Source organism: Erinaceus europaeus, chromosome 21, assembly GCF_950295315.1.
Source record: "Erinaceus europaeus chromosome 21, mEriEur2.1, whole genome shotgun sequence".
In the NCBI taxonomy this organism is placed as follows: domain Eukaryota; kingdom Metazoa; phylum Chordata; class Mammalia; order Eulipotyphla; family Erinaceidae; genus Erinaceus; species Erinaceus europaeus.
In genome coordinates, this window is record NC_080182.1 from 16,514,684 (window position 1) to 16,535,670 (window position 20,987).

The 20,987-nt window shown below is 39.7% G+C and overlaps 1 protein-coding gene across 2 annotated transcripts in view; it reads right to left on the reverse strand.

Moving 5' to 3' along the window:
• The window catches only part of LOC132535285 (serine/threonine-protein kinase Nek10-like), a 50,704-nt gene that overhangs the window by 14,308 nt on the left and 15,409 nt on the right, over positions 1-20,987 (reverse strand). For both annotated transcript variants that reach the window (XM_060180455.1, XM_060180454.1), the window contains exons 2-5: positions 15,426-15,536; positions 15,087-15,147; positions 8,988-9,118; positions 6,860-6,958 (exon numbers count right to left, since the gene is read on the reverse strand). In XM_060180455.1, coding sequence (XP_060036438.1) covers positions 6,860-6,958; positions 8,988-9,118; positions 15,087-15,147; positions 15,426-15,499 — 365 coding nt within the window. In that variant the 5' untranslated portion in view covers positions 15,500-15,536. The remainder of the gene's footprint in view (positions 1-6,859; positions 6,959-8,987; positions 9,119-15,086; positions 15,148-15,425; positions 15,537-20,987) is intronic.

Sequence of the window (20,987 nt, forward strand, 5' to 3'; positions counted from 1 at the left end):
GCAGCCTAAATGCCCACCTACAGATGATGGGATGTAGAAGTTATAAGGCATGTATTCAGTGGAATATTTATCTGTGATTTTAAAATGATACTGTGTAAAAAATATGATACTACATCCATGGGGACAAAATGGATGGTACTGGAGGTGATTATGCTTAATGAAGTAAGTAAGGAAGTAAAGGAAAAGTACCAGATGATTTCACTCATATGTGTTATATGAAACACATGAACTTAGGGGGGGTGGTCTAACCTAAGGCCTTGGGAGAACTATGGCAGTTATCATGGGGGAGGCAATACAGGAAGATGGTGCTGAGAATGGTGTGGTACTGTACTCCTATTATCTTACTTTGTAAATCCTTAATAAGTTTTTTAGTGACATTGTGTTTTTTGAGACAAAATGGATAGGACTGGAGGTGACTATGCTTAAATAATTGAAAGACAACTACCTACCTGATGGTTTTGCTCACATGTGAAATGTAGGGAATTGAAACATGAATTTGCAAACAAAAAAAAAGTAGCAGCCAAACTGTTACTAATACTTTTTAAGAATGATGGTGCCTGGATGTGAGGGCGATTTGGCTGCGACATCTGTCACCCCATTGACCGCCAGGGTTGAATCGGCTGATCTGGCTGGCTAGGCAGGTGTCCCCTTCCTCCCTCACCACTCCATGTGTGTCCCTCCCGAAGCTGCGCGCTCAGTCGAAGAGGACGGCTTTCCCGAATAGAGATGGATCGGTCTTGGGTCCAGGGTATATGAGTAGCTGCACTCCCCTGCTAGAACCTCCAAACAAGCTCTCAAGAATGATGGTGCTTATACATTGGGGAGGGGGTTGCAGATGTGAACACAGAACTCTGGTGGTGGGTGTAGTATGGAACTATACCCCTATAATCTTATAATCTTGTAAGCCAGCATTAGACCACTAATATAAAAGAATACACTAAAAATACAATTAGATAAAAATAAATCAAAGGTGGGGGAGTCCAATCTACAAGCCATAGGCAATCTGAGAAATCATTTGATCTGGCCCTGCTAAGCCAACTACACGCTAGACTTGAAATTCAAAGAATCTAGGAGTTTTCTTCAACAACAAATGCTAATTTGAAGGTGATAGATTTTGATGACCAATAAATGACTTTAAATATGCAAATGACTCTTGGCAGAAAAAAGATTTCCTACCCTGATCTAAGGAAGGCTATCCACTACAGAGACCATAGACTACTCTAAGTCGTTGATATCATGCCTGATAAATGGAGTGTGTCACTGCTTTCCTGAAAATTAAAAAATAAATAAATAAAAACTCTACTATCAGTGGAGGTTCTTAGCAGCCTCCAGGGCACTTGAGTGGACAGTGTGGGAAACATGTGGATGAAACATCTCAGAATTAGATCCTGAGATGAAAATTAGTGCAAGTGAATGATTAATGGCATGCTCTCAGGAGACACATGAGACAAGGGCTCTGAGCTCTCTGCACATGGCCTGGGCTGCTAGACAGTACCCAGGACACATCCCATGACAGCCTTCTATGACCTTTGCAATAGAAGCAACTTCCAAAGAGTTAGAAAGATGTTCCCTGATGTGACATGAGGCCATCTGCGTGCAGCTGTTTTTATCAAAGTATGCAGTGGTGCAGAGGTCGCCATGTACACAGCCTGTTAGTTGACACTCATCTCGCACTGCTTTCCACACCGGTCCAACAGAGTGGTGCAGATGTTAGCAACAACACAAGAAAAACTCAGGAGGGTAATGGCCTTGTTCCAGACTGGGTGGCATATTATTTATTCTGCCCTCTCCACCTCCACATCTGAGCTAGCTGTGCTCCCAGTCAAGTTGGGATTCTTCAGACATTGGCTCTGGCCCCAAGTCTACCCTGGTATGGCACCCCTCTCCCCATTAGCTGTTTTCCTCACATGACAGAATTCAACATTATTTCCTTTGCGGTACTGAGATACTCAGTTCTAGCTCAAATCATCATAATACCTGAATGCATAAGATTCAGTCTTCCCGGTATAAGGATCCCGGTTCGAGCCCCCGGCTCCCCACCTGCAGGGGAGTCGCTTCACAAGTTGTGAAGCAGGTCTGCAGGTGTCTGTCTTTTTCTCCCCCTCTCTGTCTTCCCCTCTTCTCTCCATTTCTCTCTGTCCTATCCAACAATGATGACATCAATAACAACAGTAATAATAACTACAACAACAATAAAAACAACAGGGGCAACAAACAGGAAATAAATTAATACTAAAAAAAAAAAAAAAAAGTCAGTCTCCCTTTTGGGATGGACATTTCTGGCCACTGCCACTCAAGGTGTCATCTTCTACCCTTGCTCACTTACACTCCCTCCCTGAACCCTCACCATTGCTGCCATGTGCTAAGACTGAATTCATGGGAAGGAGGCTGGAAATATATTTCCTGTGCCTTGTGTTCCTAGAAGTGTGTGAGTATTCTTTGTAGATAACAAGTGCCAGTAGAGACCTGACTTGGTGGAAAGAGATTGAAGTCCTAAGATCATCACTGAACTGAGAATTACTCTTCCAGCCATCACCCAAGGTTCCTGGTAGGACCTGCCTGCCACAACTATGTCAAGGCTACAGCCTAGGCACCACAACAGTGACACTTCTGCTAGGAAGGTGAAGCTCCTTTTCTTCTGAAAATAAAAGCAAGTCTCAGAGCACCACAGAACTGCCAATCAGGCGGAAATAGCCAAGGGCACACTGGAAAAGTGCACTGTAGTTCATCCTGACTTCCCTGCCTTGAGGGAAATAATGCAAATTTGGATATACTTCAAATGAAACAATCATCTAGGGGAAGACTTGTGAGGATGTAGCTAATCAGAGGCGCCTATTGCAAAGAGAGCACCGTCAATCTTTATAAAAAGAGAAAAGTCACAAGACTAGCTTCTCTTTCAGGTACTGGGGGTGGTTAAGAATAGCATGCTGGCCTATGAAGATACCACATCCCAAAGATCTAGCAGAAATTATGATCAAGTTTCAACAGTTGCTGGCAACCTAAGGCAATTAAGTGCAGGTGACTTTTCTTAAGAGGAAAAACCATGGACATATTAAGAAACGATTTATGCTACAAGTATGCATGCACTTGGTAGTTTTCCTGCTAACTATATACAAATTGCATGAGGGGAATCCATGACCTGTCCATTGTTTTATTCATATTTAAAATAAACACAAAATGTAGTTTTCCTGTCTTCTCTCCCTTCTGAAAAAATAAGAGAGAAAAAAGGAATTCCAAAACAGGTATTTTATTTTTTGAGGGTGGCTGGTTTATTACTATTAAAGGAGAGTAAGTAAATAAAGTTCCAGAAATATCTTCAAATTGAAAGTTCTGTTCAAGCCAAATAGCATTTTGTTTTGTTTTCTTCTGCAATTTTGGGACTAAAGCCCAAAACTATTAATATTTCTACGTGACTCTGGCCTCTGCTGCTGTGAATGGCAATAGAATTCCTGGTGGCTGTGTCCCCTGGCTTCTGTTCACTGTGTGCTGACCTTGTTCCTTCCTTGGTGCCCAGCCCTGAACCCCCCACAAGGACGCAGCACCTGCAATGGAGTGCTGGTACTCAAGAGGAATGGAGTGTTCTGTAAGATGAGACATGCCTCTCTATGCCAAGAGTCAGGGGACTAGGAAACATATAACTTAGTACAAGCAGAAAAATAAAGGCAGCTTGTAAAAATCAGTGCCCTCCTTTTATTAACTCAGGAACTGTAGCCTACGCAGAGAAGCTGAAAGGCTGGCCTGAAGCTGTGCCAAAGGCTTAGACTTGAGACCTGCCTCCCAAGTTTATGCTCCCCTCCACCCACCAGAGGGGATAAATGAAGAGGAAGTGACCTTTCAAATGCATTCGCTTTGGGAGCAGCATGAGTGCTCAGAGGTGACTGGGGGGCTTTTGTGGCAGTTTTGACAAACTTGTGATTCCCTGGAGATAATGTCTCAACATAGCCACACTGCAGTGAATTCATGAGCAGGCAAATATTTATTCCCTCTTGTGACTGAACTTTTGCCTCTGCTTTAACAGGACTATTAATACATGGCAGCATGAACAGCTCCCAAGGCCTCTGTCTTTGACCACCTGTTATGTGGCTTCTAGAATCATATGCTACTTACTGATACCAAGATAAAAAGAAAAGGAGACATGAAAGCACTAGAGATAGGACTTGGAAAGAGAAAGGATGACTAGGTCTTTGCTTTCCCTCATGCACAGCAGAAGAAACCAATATGTGACTTGAGAGCTAATATGTAAAAATTACAGTGAGGGCTAGGAAAATAGCACAAAGGTTATGCAAAGAGACTCTTATGTGGGGGAGGGGGGAGCTGGAAGGTGGTGCACCTGGTTAAGCACACACAGTACTAAGCACAAGGACCCGAGCAAGGATCCGTGTCAGAGCCTGCAGCTTCCCACCTGCAGCCTGGGGGTGGGGGGAAGCTTCACAAGTGGTGAAGCAGGTCTGCAGGTATCTTTCTCTCTCCCTCTCTACCCACCTCCTCTCGCAGTTTCTGTCTCTGTCCAATAAAATGAGAGGAAAATGGCTGCCAGGAGCAGTGGATTTGTATTCCTTTATAAATGTTCATAACAAGATAGACACCTGCTTCACTGCTCCTGAAGCATCCCCCCTGCAGGTGGGGAGCAGGGGTTCAAACCCAGATCCCTGTGCATAGTAAGATGTGTGTTTAGCTACCCTAAGATTCCATTATTTGCAATTATAAGAAAAAATAAAAATAAAAGTTCCTAACAACCTAGTTTTGTATACTATGCACACTTTGTACTTTCCTGGTCAGGCAGATGTGAGGGAAAAGAAGTGGATTTACTTTCCAACAATACTCTTTGTGGTGGACCAATGACATTATGGCAGAAAGAAAGGTTGGATCAATGAAAGTTGCTTCCATATCCTGTCATCCATCAAGATGCATCACCACAAGAAACACAAGTAACCTCATATTCAGACGCAATGCTTTCATTTGCCCTTTGAGATCTGCCATGAGATATTTGTGGTGTTACCTTATCTGACTCTGGATTAACAAATCCTGTTTCATTTCAGATGCCACCTGGTAATTTCATTTCTGAGAACAAGGGAATAGTCACTGATAAATCTTAGGAAAAGAATGCAGAAAGGAGTATCCAACTTGTGCTTTAGGGGGAAACTGAAGTTAGGGAGTAAAACAGAAAAAAAGCAAGACCAACATCAATTTAACACAAATTGAGAAAGGGGTTGGAAGGGTTTACACTTCATAAATGAGAATGAGTTCCCAATATTATCAGGGTAAGATCAAATGGGTCTCTGTCCTGAATATGACCAAACTTATCTAAAACAAAATTGGACCAAAGACTCAAGTCCACACACCCCAAATCTCTCCCAGCCTTTATTTATCTTAATAGAAATCATTTATATTTTCCTTTGTATTGGGATAGGGGATAACTTTTTTTTCCAACTAGAGTAGATTCTGAGATCTTAAGGAAAATGGAACCATATATACTATTCATCTTTGTATTTTTACCCTTTTCTTTTCCCACCATTAAGTCCTTTTGTTTCTTGCATGTAGTATTAACTGATACTCAACAATTTGTTTACTCAATTGAATTCAAATGTTCCAGTCAATATTACACTTTATATTCACAAATAAAATGGTTAAAAGACCATACCAGTAAAGACCCTGAGATGTAATGCTTCTGTAATTCTAATATTAGAAGAAAAAGGGAAAAAAAAAAAAAACAGTTCTGACAGTTTGGTATGGTTGTGTGGGGTAAGAAATAAGGGAGATCTTTCTACTCAAGCCACATTTTACCCAACTCTGCTTTTAGAATAGAACTGAACATAACAATATGTCAGCAAACAAAGCATGACATCAAAGGATGCTCTTGATGTTCAGCATTCCTAAATTCTTTCCTGTACTATGAAAGCAAAGAGATCTACATTCATCTCTTCATAGTTTGAAGATTTCCAGGGACTGCTCATGTTGCAAGGCAGTAATTCCAGCCAATTTAAGATGCCTCATAAATCATGAAGAATTTGAAAAGGTCTTAACAAGAAATCTCTTGATTTCAGAATTATTTTATTTTCCAGCTGTCTTCCCCAAAGAACTGACCCATGAAATGGTCGATGGGACATCCAGTGAAGAGGATGACAATGTCTTCAAAACAAATTAAAGAACTTCATTTTCTAGTACCATTTCAGGCATAATTGTTCTGCTAGTAGCCATTATTCTATTCTGCCCAAACTCAAGAGTAAAACAGTCCAGGACAACTTCACATCCTTTGTAGTACTCATAAATCTTTTAACAATCTCTGGGTATAGTAACATGAACCGAGTAGGGGCCAAATTACAAAACATAATTGACTGTAGACTTCTTATGTAATCTAAGCCAGTTGAATGATCTGCTTAATGTGAGTACAAAGGCCATTCTAATCATAGATGGCTTTAAGCTAAGTCACTGTTTTGAGCAGTCACTATCTGATACTTAAATATGCAACACTAAATAATCCATGCAAAAAGATCATATCACGAGGCCACCACTGAGGCATATGGTTAGTAGCTGAATCATGATGCAAGACCCATTAAGAAAACTATTACACTGGACCAAGTCAGAGTTTTATTTTAGTCAAGCTATTAAATGATTAATGTTTCTCCTGTTTTCCAAAATAGGAGTAATTTTTCACCATTTCACTTTTTTACACAGAAAATAGATATCCCAGTCAAGTTCCAAAATGATGGGAAGATTCAAGGTTTGTGGTAAGGCATCTTGCAGTCAAAACTAACGGGAGACTATATGCTGTATTCAAATTTGTAAACTTCTTTAAACCATATGTTATAAGTAACGCATACAAAATAGGTCACTCTTGCCTTTCCTGGGACAATCTTACCTGCATATGAGTCTATTTTTCACCAATGCTGTAAATATTTCCTGAAATAGTTTATGCTGTGGATGCTTGCTGAAATTTCTCTCATTCTTGTAGTTTATACTAAGATGATACAAAAAAAAAGTTTTTTAGTAAAAAATTGTTGAGGCTGCCTTGAAATCACCCATGCATTGTTATATCACCTGCATTTATACCAATATTAGAGGATTCTAGGAATTTAATATATTGCTAAAGGCAAGAATCAATTCTGAAAACAGAACATCAATAGTAAGGATGATAGACAAGCATACATGTTTGATTTTACCATACTAGTTAAAGTATTCCCTCTAAACACACAGCTAGTATTAGGTAGCTAAAGAGAATGTATACAAGGAAGTAAACAGTGATCAAGGCACAGTATCTGGACAATTTTTCTATAGAAAATGCCTTGACATCACTTTCCACCTAACTACAACCTCACTAGCAAATATCCTTGTCAACATTACCAGTTGTCATTCTCATTTATTTGCAAATTATAGGGTTTTATTAACATGTTGTATACCCTTACAACCATGAGCACTTTTGTAGTAGCCGTATGTGGTGTGTGTGTGTGTGTGTGTGTGTGTGTGTGTGTGTGTGTGTGTTTACTCAGTCAGATCTTTGAATACTAGAGTTTCAACTTCTTTTTTCATGTTTTTAAGGTCCACCACAGAGAATAAAATTACTCCCAAGACATTTTACTTCAAAATTGAAAGAGGTTAAGAGCTAAAGAACAAAAGTAACCTCTCTACAAAATACATTCTTATAGAAATGGTAGTGGCCCAGGAGATGGCACAGTGGATAGAACATTATATGAAAAAGCAAAATGTCCTGAGTTTAATCCCAGCACTCCATAGTGATGCCCTGTCCCTGTCCCTGTTCTTAACCCTACCCCTGTCCCTGTCCCTATCCCTATCTCAATTTCTTCCTCATAAATAAACATTAAAAATAAGAACTATATAATATTTTGTGTGTATAAAAGTAGATCAATTTTAATCTAGGCCAGCTAAGGAGGAATTATATAAACAGATCACCTCAAAGGCAATTTCTGTAGCTCTATATTGCCATTTGAACTTGAACTCCTTTGAAATCTTTCAGATGTCACTGAACAGTGTCATTACCCAGGTAAGAGCTGTAAGATTTCTTAAAACACTGTTGTACACTGATAGACTATGTAGCAATGTTTAAAGAACTCAGTGTTCCTCTATAAAAATAATTTTAGGGAACCAGGCAGAGGTGCACCTGGCTAAGCACATGCATTACAGTGCACAAGGGTGCAGGTTCAAGCCCCTCGTCCCACCTGCAGGGTGAAAGCTTCATAAGTGATAAAGCAGGACTGCAGGTGTCACTCTGTCTCTTTCCTTCTCTATCTCCCCCTTCCTCTCAATTTCTCTCTGTCTCTATCAAAAAATAAATTTTATATATGTAATAATAATAATTTTGAAAATATGAACTCACATAACATTATGTAACTATGGACTATTAAGTGTACTCACATAAAATGAAAAGGAAACAAAATCTAGGCCAGATAAATGACCTTTCTAGACTATTCATATTAATATTTCATGTCATTCACTATTTAAGTAGTACTTAATGCTAAGTGATCTTCACATATTATAAACCTGAGAGAACCAACTCCTGAAAGAAGAGTGGTTACAAAGACTATATAGCTTCTACTGACAGAGGTCTGCATGGAGATGTGCGAGATATACAAAGGCTGACTCTTCACACTGGCCTTGACAAGTACCATTTTTGCTAGCACACCTGTTCACAGCAATGGCTGCCTGTATGACTTCACATTGCTGGCAAGACAGAGACTAAAACTGAAGACAGAGCTGGGAATTAGCCTGGTCAGGTCAACAAACCTGGTACTGCTTCTTCCTGGAGCAAATGCCAAACTATGTCAACAAGGTATTCTGAAAACACGTAACAGCTCTACTGGCAGTTTACACATTATTTCTGGGAAAGGTTTCAGCAATAACTAAATTCACCAAATTATAAATGCCCATGATCATTTTGAAAGAGATTTTCATCTTAACTTCTGTGAGAAACTTAAAGTTTTGGATTTGTGAGAATAGGTGGGTGAAGGTACAGGAGATACTAAATTTCTTACCTAAAATTTTCAAGTTCAACAGCTTCTGTGGACTCATGCCACTGACCTCGAGGTCTGTGTCCACCCACCTTGATGGCAGGCTCAGACTTTGTCATGCTATTTTGGGCACTATCGAAGTTGATGGCTGGAAGCTACAGAAATAGAAACACAGAGCACATGAGGATAACAGATAAAGAAAGTAACGTATCTTAGGGAGACGTCTGGAGAGAGATGAAAGAATAAAATATTTCCCAAGTTAATAAATAGAACAGGTATGTCAACTGTAAGGGTTTTCCAAAGCTGAATCACCGTTGACTTAAATATTCACCTGAGTGTCAGGTATATGATAAGATATGCTGATCATCTCACGCTGGGTTGTAGAAGCTGGTCTGGGGAAGATCTGGCACTCAAGAGTTTTTAAAGTTTCTCAGGTAATTGAAACATGAATCAAACGTGGTCTGGGAGGTGGCACAGTGGATAAAGTGCTGGACTCTCAAGCTATGAGGTCCCGAGTTCAGTCCTCAGCAACACATGTACCAGAGTGATGTCTGGTTCTTTCTCTCTCTCCCCTTATCCCTATCATTAGTAAATAAATTAAGTATTTTTTTAAAAAGAAATGTGAATCAAATTAGAGTGTTCCAGACCCAGCTGGGACATTTTGATATAGAGTGGAGCTCCAAACTGTGAACAAGTCAGTCCTCATTCATTCTTTAGCATCTACAAACCATGCACATTATTTCCAGGTGTTAGGAATAGAAAGGTAAAGCAGAATTCCTTCACTTCTAGTCAGTTTGAACATCTTCATAATGCATATTTATGGAAGTCATTGAAACAGATCACAGAATACATCATAATAAAATAGTAGTTTGCATAAGTGAACTACAATGATCTGAAAAGTCCCCCATTTACAATGTGATCTGGTATTAACATAATAAATTATAAAGTTATTAATACCCAAATAGTTTCATTTTCCATAATTTACTTGTTATTGGGATAAAATCAAAATTAGTTTCTTGTACCATAGTGAGGCCTCTAGAGCACAGTGCAAAGATCCTATTCTTTCCAAAGTACAAATAAGCAATGTTCTGTGACTAGTTAAATTATAGCAGATGAGGTAAGGAGAGAATGACAAAATAAAGGTCATTTTTCAGTAAATATTTCCATGCTAGGGTAGGAGAAACAGCTATGCAACAGAGCAAAAACCTTGTGAGTCAGAGACACCAAATTCAGTCCCTGACACCATATGTAGTAGAGCTAAGTATTTCTCTCTTTCCTTATTCAGTAATAAGTAAATGTTTAAAGTTATATTGCTAAATAGTAAAGATGGCTATAAATAGAAAAATAACATGTAAGTCCATATAATATAAATGAGTAAACAAAAAAGTTAGGTGAAAAACAAGAAAGATGGCAGATGAATAAAAAACAACACCCTAAAGCAAGGCTGCGGTGCACCTGGTTCAACTCACACCTTTTTTTTTTCCTTTATTGGGGGATTAAAGTTTTACATTTGACAGTGAATACAATAGTTTTCACATGCACAACGTTTCTCAGTTTTCCACACACCCATACGACCCTCACCAGGTCCTCTGCCATCCTGTTCCAGGACCTGCGCTCTCCCCGCCACTCGGCCCAGAGTCTTTTTCTTTTGGTGCAATACACCAACTCCAGTTCAGCTTCTACTTGTTTTTTCTCTGCTGATCTTGTTTTTCAACTTCTGCCTGTGAGTACAACTCATACCTTATGATGTGCAAGGATCCAGGTTCAAGTCCCCACCTGCAGGAGGAAAGCTTCATGAAAGGTGAAGCAGGTCTGCATGTGTCTCTCTTTCTCTCTCCCTCTCTACCTCCCCCTGCCTTTTCAATTTCTCTCTGTCCTATCAAATTAAAAGGAAAAAGGAGGAGGAGGGGAAAGGAGGAGGAAGAGGGAGAGGGGAAGAGGGAGGGAGGGAGATGAATGGAATGGAATGGAATGGAATGGAATGGAATGGAATGGAATGGAAGGAGAAAGGGGGAAATGGCCACCAGGAGCATTAGTGAATTTGTTCTACCAGCCCCAGTGATAACACTGGTGACAATAAATAACAAACACGCCCAAATTCTGGACACATGGAACTAATCCCCCATCTGAGAAAGCACTCCTATATTTGATCTCTGTATGTCTGGGAACATGAGCTACATGTTGTCATGTCAGAGCTCAGCCAAAAAGCTTCCCAATGAACATGTCCCTGAGCCTCCATGCAAGTACTATTTACTTCCCCAGAGACATTTCTACCTTCATCTTCCTTATGGCACTTAACACAGTCTAGCACAATGTCTAGCTCACACAGCATCTTTTCCCCCTTGAGTCTGGTCATCTTAAGGGCAATATCAAATCTATCTTTATGTTCTTTCACTTCTTACAGAGTGGAGCACACAGTGTTCAAATGTGAAGCTGTTGTTCATTTTGTCCCCAATCTCTTTGCTACACTCTGATAAACTATCTGTAGATGATTTCACCCATTCAGCTTGTTAGTTACAGACACACCATTTTCAAATATTGTGTAAGGCATTGGACATTTATGTATAACAATATGGTTGGTATGATCCAGGAGATAGCACAGTGGTTAAGACACTGGATTCTCAAGCATGAGATCTTGAGTTCAATCCCCAGACACACATGTACCAGAGTGATGTCTGGCCCTTTCTCTCCTCCTATCTTTCTCATTTATAAATTTTAAAAAACTCTTTAAAAAAAAAAACAAACCAATATGGTCTGTGACTTCAAGGATTTTCCAGCTCTGCAGAGTATGGGGGGGCAGACAAAAGGGAATAAAGATTAGGGAACAAAAATTTGTCATGACAGAAAACCAAGGAGATGTGGTGGAGCATGGAAAAAGATACCAGGGCTATTTCAGAATGTTCTGGGTAGATTTTTACACAGACTAGAAGACAGAGGGGGAAAAACATGTGTCCTCTAAAACATGTGTCCTAAATAGCTTAAATGGCCCAAGTGAGAAGGAAAGACATTGGAGACTGGACTCGCAAACAAAGGTTGCAGCATAGAGCTTCTCCAAAAAAGTTTGATCATATCTCTTCAGCCTGGAAGTTTCAACATACCCTGCTGCTTCTTTCTGGGTGGGACCAAGTACAAAATTTGTAGGTGGCCCTTTAGAAACTACGGAATTCCTATTAACTTGGTCATTATTTTGAATAGAAGCATCTAGTTAGCTTTAAATGCTTGTTTCCATCTTTGCTTCAGATGGCTGATAATTTGAATCATTTCATCTAAAATGCCTTTCCTATCAATTCCACAGTAGGTCAGCCAGCTCACTCTAAGAGCCATTTCCTTCCCTGTGACTCAAACTCAAAGTGACCTCTTATCCTCATTAAAAAGCACAGACGCTCTGTTTGTATCATTCATTCAGGACTTTTATAAGCTTCCTTCCTTGTCCTGTAATTGTCTTTCCTCAACCTGGTCTCTCAGAACACAAGAAACAAGCCTTGTGCTGCTTCTTTCCACAGCAGTCCGGCAATGATCAAAACAACTTTCCTTTGAAGATAATGAACTTGTAATGAAGTTTGTTGTCTTATTTTTCATACTACAACTCAAAACCATTTCTCAACTTTCTGTGGTTTTAATTGTAATAATAATACTTATAATAACTTTTAAAAACCAGATTCCCATTCTAAGGGAGAGGAAAATTTGTGACAACATTAGATGAAATCTCCAATCAAGTTTGTTAATTCACTCTGCTTCAAAAGCCCGGGGCCAATTCTTTGTCTTAAAGTGTTTAGTTGTAAAGTGTAGTGGGTTATGGCTCTTCTGTCTCCTACTTATTGTAACAAGTACCCCTCTACCCCAGTGTGTCTCTGTGTCCAGATCTGAAAGATTGTGGTGCTACCACACAGGACAGCTGACTAATGTGTTGAAGCAAGATGTGCAGAACATCAGAACATACAGGTGGGACATAGGCAACATAGAGCACTGGACACAGGAAACAGTGCAGAGAATGTCTTGGATCATTACAGATTCAGAAGAACATTCAGTTCTTTGCAGTCCTCTATGGAGCAGATTTTTTTCTGCAACCACTTAATTGGCCCTCTTGGCCCAGATCTTGTTGGAACAGAGTCAAGCGAATGGGCCTTACTCCCAGCTATACCTTTTAAGTAGACTGCTGAAGATCTCAAAAGCCAAATATGGGTTCTGTTGCCTATTTTGATGGACACTTTGGCCTAACATTGACTCTACTGCATTTCTGATCCTTTTCTTTTTTCTTTGGCCCTGGTTTTAATTAATGATGACCTGTCCCACCTGCTGCTTATTTATAAGCTTGCTTCAATCCTTTCTGGAACATGCAAGGTATAAGTATTAATAAATTCGTGAATTATTCTCTCTCCAATATCTTTTGTCATCTATAAAATTCTCTACACTATTTCCTAGAAAAGAGAGTAGGATGTTTAGAATAATATTTATTATTTTAAATTACAAATGCATGAAAAATTTATAAAACAAACTACAAATGGATGTTGTGAACTTCAGGGCCTTCACAAGACTAATGAGAGTTCTTTATTTTTCCTTAGAAACTCCTTCTGTCTGAAAAATTAAAATAGAACAAATACACATTTTTGGATGGTTAAATATTTTACAAGAAGATATGCCATGTGAACCTGTCAGACAACAGATTGCAAATTTTGAAACTGGGTTAAAATTCATTTTAATTAAGCCTGCCAGGTGTTAACAAGGAAATGATATTGAAAGGGATTACAATAAGTCTGGTGAGCCTGTAAAAGTTGGAAAATTAAGGAGTTGAGTGGTAGCACAGTGGGTTAAGCACACATGGTGCAAAGCACAACAACCAGCTTAAGGATCCCGGTTTGAGCCCCTGGCTCCTCACCTGCAGGGGAGTTGCTTCACAAGTGGTGAAGCTAGTCTGCAGGTGTCTTTCTCTCCCCCTCTCTGTCTTCACCTCCTCTCTCCATTTCTCTCTGTCCTATCCAACAACAACAACAACAATAATAACTACAATAATAAAACAACAAGGGCAACAAAGGGAAAAAAATAAATACATTTTTTTTAAGTTGGAAAATTACAGTCAAAAAAGCATCCTTGGTGTTACTTTGACTCTAGTCATGGTGTTCAACATACTCATAGGTGACATTGAAAAAAAAAAATTTATTATCTTTACTTATTAGATAGAGATAGCCAGAAACTGAGAAGAAAGGGAGAGAGAGAAAAAGAGACTCACTGTATAGGGCACATACCTTGCCATGCAGATGGCCCAGGTTCAAAGCCCTTGCAGCAGATAGGAGGTGGCAGAGCAATGGAGGAAGCTCTGGTGCTGTCATGTGTCTCCCTCTTCCTGTCTCTCTCTGTTTCTTTATCTGAAACTGGGACATTCACACACACACACAAACACACACACACACACACACACACACACTCATTTTGGGACTGGACAGGCAGCATAATGTATATGTAAGAAGACTTTCATGACTGAGGCACCAAAGATTCCAAGTTCAATCTCCAGCACCATAATAAATGAGTAAGCAGTGCTCTAGTAAAATACGCAAACACACACTTAAAAAAAAAAAACATCTGGGAGTACAGTGAATTTGGGAAAAGAAAATAGTTAAGTTTAAAAAGTTGAAATTTGCAGGAAAGTAATAAAAGACTCTGGGGTGGGTGGGTGGGGAGAATACAGATCCAAGAAGAATGACAGAGGACCTAGTGGGGGTTGTATTGTTATATGGAAAACTGGGAAATTTTATGCATGTACAAACTACTGTATTTATTATTGAATATAAAACATTAATTCCCCAATAAATTTTTTTTAAATTTCCACTTAAAAAAAAAGTTGAAATTTTTAGGATTCAGGCGGTAGTGCAGTGGGTTAAGGGCACATGGTGCAAAGTGCAAGGACCAGTGGAAGGATCCCGGTTCGAGCCCCCGGCTCCCCACCTTCAGAGGGTTTGCTCTAAATCAATGTTCATCCAATTGATTTTGGAACTGTAATTTCCTAAGTCATTTCAAAGACATCTCCATGGCTAGAGGTACACATTTGTAAAGACGGAGTCTTCTGGTTAAATGTTAAAACATCTGATTTTCTTTTACTAAGGCATGCACAGTCTCTAAAAACACTACCTGTTGTTTGCTTGACTGGACGTTCAAAAGGCACCGAAGCCTTTTAAGATCTGAATAGTCCCTAGGAAAAAGAACAACACAGTGTCAACCACCAGAAGACTCCAGCCAAACCAGGACACTACCCACTGATGTCACTGCCATGTGGAGGTGTGCTTTTAGAAATTGCACTTATACACACTACAAACCCCATTTAGAGCCCTGGAAATGAATAAACATCTCTGTAAATAAACATCCCAAAGTAATGGTTGTCAAGGTCTACTCCATTTCCCAAAAAGTCTCTAAATTTGATGGCTAAAACAGTCTGAGTTAATAATTAACAAAGATTTGCTCTAGGGTTACCTGGTGGTGATTTCTTGCTGCTTTTTATCAGTTGACTTTTCTGTGGTCTTCACCTTTTTGTCTTGATCAGGCATTGTAAAACATCAATGCCCCAGAATCAACATTGCATTCCTTTCAAAGAGGGAAAAACTTTAGCTGAGTTGGTGTTCAACAGTCTTAATACAGACAGAATTCACTTGCAACATTTATTTAAACATGCAAAAGTTCACATTTGCTTTTAATAGACAACTAAAAATATTAAGACAAATACATTTTTATCATTTACCATTCAAAAGCCTTAGGACACATTTAGGAAATAGCTAATAGTTTTAGCAGTCAGGAAGCTTGTATTTTCTGAGTCATTCTGGGATTAAAAGGTTTTGACTCAAACCTGGAAGCAGCTCAGGTGTCCAACAACAGATGAGTGGCTGAGAAAATTGTGGTATATATACGCAATGAAATACTACTCAGGTATTAAAAATAATGAATTCACCTTCTTCACCTCATCTTGGATGGAGCTTGAAGGAATCGTGTTAAATGAGACAAGCCAGAAAGAGAAGAATGAAGATGGGATGATCTCACTCATAGACAGACATTGAAAATAAGAACAGATGGGAAAACACAAAGCAGAACTTGGATTAGAGTTGGTGTGGTGCACCAAAGTAAAAGACTCTGGGGGTAGGGGGGGAGGGTTCAGGTCCTGGAACACGATGGCAGAGGAGGACCTAGTGGGGGTTGAATTGTTAGGTGGAGAACTGGGAAATGTTAAACATGTACAAACTACTTACTATATTTTACTGTAGACTGCAAACCATTAATCTCCCAATAAAGGGAGGAAAAAAAGGTTTTGACTTATCTAAAAAGTATCGTTCTGTTTGACAGAACAAGTGCCCCCATTTACACATGTAAGAAAATAGCAAGAGTTCAACTGGCGCTTTTATACTCTCTTATTTGTCTTTTTGCTATATGAATATTTAACCTCGGGAGTCGGGCAGTAGCGCAGCGGTTAAGCGCAGGTGGCGCGAAGCACAAGGACCTGCATAAGGATCCCAGTTCAAGCTCCCAGCTCCCCACCTACAGGGTGAAGTAGGTTTGCAGGTGTCTATCATTCTCTCCCCCTCTGTCTTCCCCTCCTCTCTCCATTTCTCTCTGTCCTATCCAACAACGACAAGAATAATAATAACTACAATAATAAGAAAAACAGCAAGGGCAACAAAAAGGAATGAATAAATAAATACTAAAAAAAAAAAAACATTTTTAAAAAAAAGAATATTTAACTTCAGGAATATCCCCAGTCTCCAAAAGGAGGTTGAGGTATCCTGCCCTGCCACTCAAGAAAGACCGGCCCTGAAATGAGTGCAGCCTGAAATGTTCCCAGCTATGACCATGAGCTGCAAGCTCAGACCAATAGGAACTTAGATGTTACACAGGCTCTGGTGCTAAATATCAATATCAATATTATAAATATAGGCCCTGCGTCAGGTGGATGAAGTAAATAGTTAATTTTAGCCACAGAATTTTTTTTTTTCAAGAATAGGAACTACACTGACTTAATCCAACTTTCTAGCTCTTTTTTCTACTCTGACACCATTCTCTCAGACAATATTCCTATCCAACTTCAGGCTAGTTACCAAACTCAAGTACAACTACCATAGATGTGTGCCCTCAGGAAGATGACTAAAATGGATTTCCTAGCTTTCTTCTACCCTAAAATCCCTAATCTCATCTGTTCTATTCCTACTTTTTTTGTTCCTGTTCATTAACCATTTTGTCTCACCTTAGGTCATGCCACCTTTCAGACACCAAGTTAAAGATGCTACCACGCATGATTCCATCCTGACTTCTCTGGAAAGATAACCTCAACAATATGTCCTGGACCCTCCCATTTCCAGAGCTCTGGTCCACTAGGGAAGATAAAAACAAGCAGAGGGTATGGATCGACCTGTAAATGCCCATGTTCAGCCCTGTAAATGCCCATGTTCAGCGGAGAAGCAGTTACAGAAGCCAGAACTGCTACCTTCTGATCACCAAAAACAACCTTGATCCATACTCCCAGTGGGGGAGAAGTGATAGGATGAAGATAAGAGGGCTCTGCCTACAGCTCCAACAACACCCAGAGAGAGAGAGAGAGAAGAAAAAGAGACGGGCATGTGGAGGTAGTTATGTTGTCATGGGTGGATTGGAGGGAAAGAGAAGTTGAATTAGGAGGAAAAGGGGACAAATACGTATAAATGTGGACATATAGTTGTAGAGAAGATAGCTGGCCCATGTCTACAACCTTAGGGGAACTGTGGTGGATTGCAGTGGGGAAACTGAAGATTCAGAACTCTGGTGGTAGTAATAGAGTGAATTTAAACACCTGCTGACATGTAATTTTGTAAAACAAAAAATAAAATAAAATAATAAATTTTTAAAAAGAATATTTAACCTCAGGGCATTTTTTTATTATTTATAAAAAGGAAACACTGACAAAACCGTAGTATCTGAGGGGTACAACTGCACACAGTTCCCACCACCAGAACTCCATATCCATCCCCTCCCCTGATAGCTTTCCTATTCTTTAACCCTCTGGGGGTATGGACCCAAGGTCATTGTGGCTTCTGGCTTCTGTAATTGCTACTCCCAGCCTGCCTCTTTCTTTCCTTAGTAGGGTGGGGCTCTGGGGAAGTGGAACTCCAAGACACATTGGTAGGGTTGTCTGTCCAGGGAAGTCTGGTCAGCATCATGCTAGTATCTGGAACCTGGTGGCTGAAAAGAAAGTTAACATACAAAGCCAAGCAAATTGTTGACCAATCGTGAGCCTAAAGGCTGGAATAGTGCAGACGAAGAGTTGGGGAGTCCTCCATTTTGTAGATAGCTAGTAGGCATATTTTAGTTATATCCCAAAGGGCCTGTGGCTATACTAGTTTTTTTTTTTTTTCTTTTTCTTTCTTTTTTTCCCCTGAGCCTGAAATCTGATATGCAGATGGATCCAAGTCATGTCATGGCTAGAAAAGGAATAGAAAGCTGGATCAGGGAAGAGAGTAACTGCCAAATATGGGAAAGGGGTATAAATATTGTTGACTGTAAACCCCATCAATTTGATTTGGTCTGGGGTCCATATTCAGCTTAGGAGCCTATGTGACTTCTGCATCCTGTAGATCTGAGCTCACACTCTGTGGTCATGAGTAGGAACATTCCAAGCTGCCCCAATATCGACCCATCTTCCTCAGGTGTAGCACAGAGTATGTTGTTCAGCTTCCCTTAGGAGGATGGAACATTCTCTACCGTTGTTGATCCAAGTTGAGGACAAGGTCCTATGGGGGCCCACAAAGGGGTCTGTTTTGTTGTTCCTGATAGAAATGACAGGTAACGATGGAGAGAGGGATTTATTTGAGGTCTAGACCCATCATGCCTGTTCCGGAATCTCAGGACTCCCCGATTAGGGTCCCAGCTGATGGAGTGGCCTGATAGTGACTAAAGAGTCATCATTAAAGTATGCCAGTCTCTTCAGGACATTTTTTTTTTTTGGTAGTTCATGGAATTCCTCCTTCAGCACAGGTATGGAGCTGAGAGTCCACAGAGACTCCCAACTACGTATTATGCTTAGTTGTTCTATTGGATTTCCAAAACTCCTGAAGTCTGCAAGCTTCCACCCGAAGTTACAGATGTAGGTCAATTCAGGTCATATAAGCTCTTCTGAAAGACTTAACCGAGCCTTACACAGTTTCCAAACTCACCAAATTATCAAGCTAAAAGTAAGACAGCAAGCCCAACAGCACTGAACCCAAATGAGATCTCATTATATTATAGTTTCAACTCTCTTAGATATGAAAACTTAAATCAATCAGGAATAGAAGAGTCAGCACTAGGTAAATTGCCTAATACACTTCTCCATTCCTTTATGAAAAACTGTTTTTTATTTGTTTATTTTTCCAAAGCAGTGTCTAGCTCTGGTTTATGGTGGTGCTGAAGATTGAACCTGGGAACTTTGGTGCCTCAAACATGAAAAGCTTTTTGCATAACCATTATGTTATCTCCCCAAACTGGGAAAAACAATTTAAACAGCCAATCCATCATTTTTGCCCCCTGCCAGGGTTATTGCTGGGGTACCATGACTACACTATTCCACCATTCCCAGAAGATCTTCTGTTATTATTGTTGTTGTTAGATAATGGGGTAAAGAAGACCATCAGATAGAGAGGTAGAGTGAGAAATGGGATAAACACCATAGCACAGCTTTACTGGTCTGAAACTTCCCTCATGCAGTGCTCCCATGTAGTGGCCTGAAACTTGAACCTGAGTCCTTGTTTATAATAAGCTGTGTACTCTACCAGGTGAGCTCTCTAGTAGCCTGACCAGTTCCCTTTTTGACTAGTAAGACTTCCTCCTTCCTGTTCCCTTCTGCCTAGATTATAAAATTCTTTCACTTTCACAGCTCCACAGACCTTCTTTCTGCCTGCTAGATGGAAGGCTGCTCAACTGACAAATTGCTAAATAAAGTCAGCAAGAACAATACTCGTTTCAATCCCGCTTGTTCTTTAACTATGCAGATGGTGAGGGTGGCCTGTCTTGGAAGACAACCCCAAAGGCATTTTATAGTCATCATGATCACCTCTCCAAGGATAAACTTTAATCCTCTATCCTATTATCACTCAATTGGTAAGCATGAACTCACCAATAGACAGAAAAAAACTATTTGCCTGACTTTTCCCCCTTAATCAATTTCTAATTGAGTTTGGTTTCCAGAAAAAAAAAAAAAAACTAAAAATATCCATACTTTCAAAGTATGCAAATGTAAAATTAAATGTACTATTGACTCAGCGTGACTGGATATAAAATTTTCCAACTGACTTCAGTGTTACAACGTAATTTCTGTGTGATTTTCAGACATGAAAAAGCATGCATTATTGTCTCCTAATTGCGTGCTTCAGAGTATTATGAAATCAGTGATCAAAGTCCAAGTGTTTCAGAGGTATTTACAGACAAAAGGCAAGTGCTAATGGATGTTTCACTGCAACAGAGTTTAGTAAAATTTAATTCTGTAACATGAATACAGACAGGTTTGCTATGAATTTTAAAATATTTCCCAATAGAGTTTTCAGATTTTTGACAAATAGTATATGTGTGTGTGTGTGTGTGTGTGTGTCTGAGTTGGGAAATAAGGTAATACAGGTATACATGAAGAAAAGCACAATATTGATATTCTAGTTTTGTGCCTGAGACGAAGCAAGTTATTCATTCAATAAATATTCAGTGGGCATTTGTTATGTCCAATCTCAGACAAAAAGCTAATAAAGATAAAAGAGATTATCACAGGTACAGGATTGTACTAGATTCAACTTTCCCCACACAGAAACTTGGAAATTTTGTTTTGTGTGGAGTCAGGACAGAGAGCTGATCTGACACCTGCTTTACTCAGAAAGAAAAAAGGAAGGAAGGAAGGAAAGAAGGAAGGAAGGAAGGAAGGAAGGAAGGAAGGAAGGAAGGAAGGAAGGAAGGAAGGAAGGGGAAAAGATGATGGTATAAAGGAAGAACAGTCTGTAAAATGTCTTTAAAAGCAAAGGTCTTGTCCCAAAACCTAGATATACACCAGTTTCTATG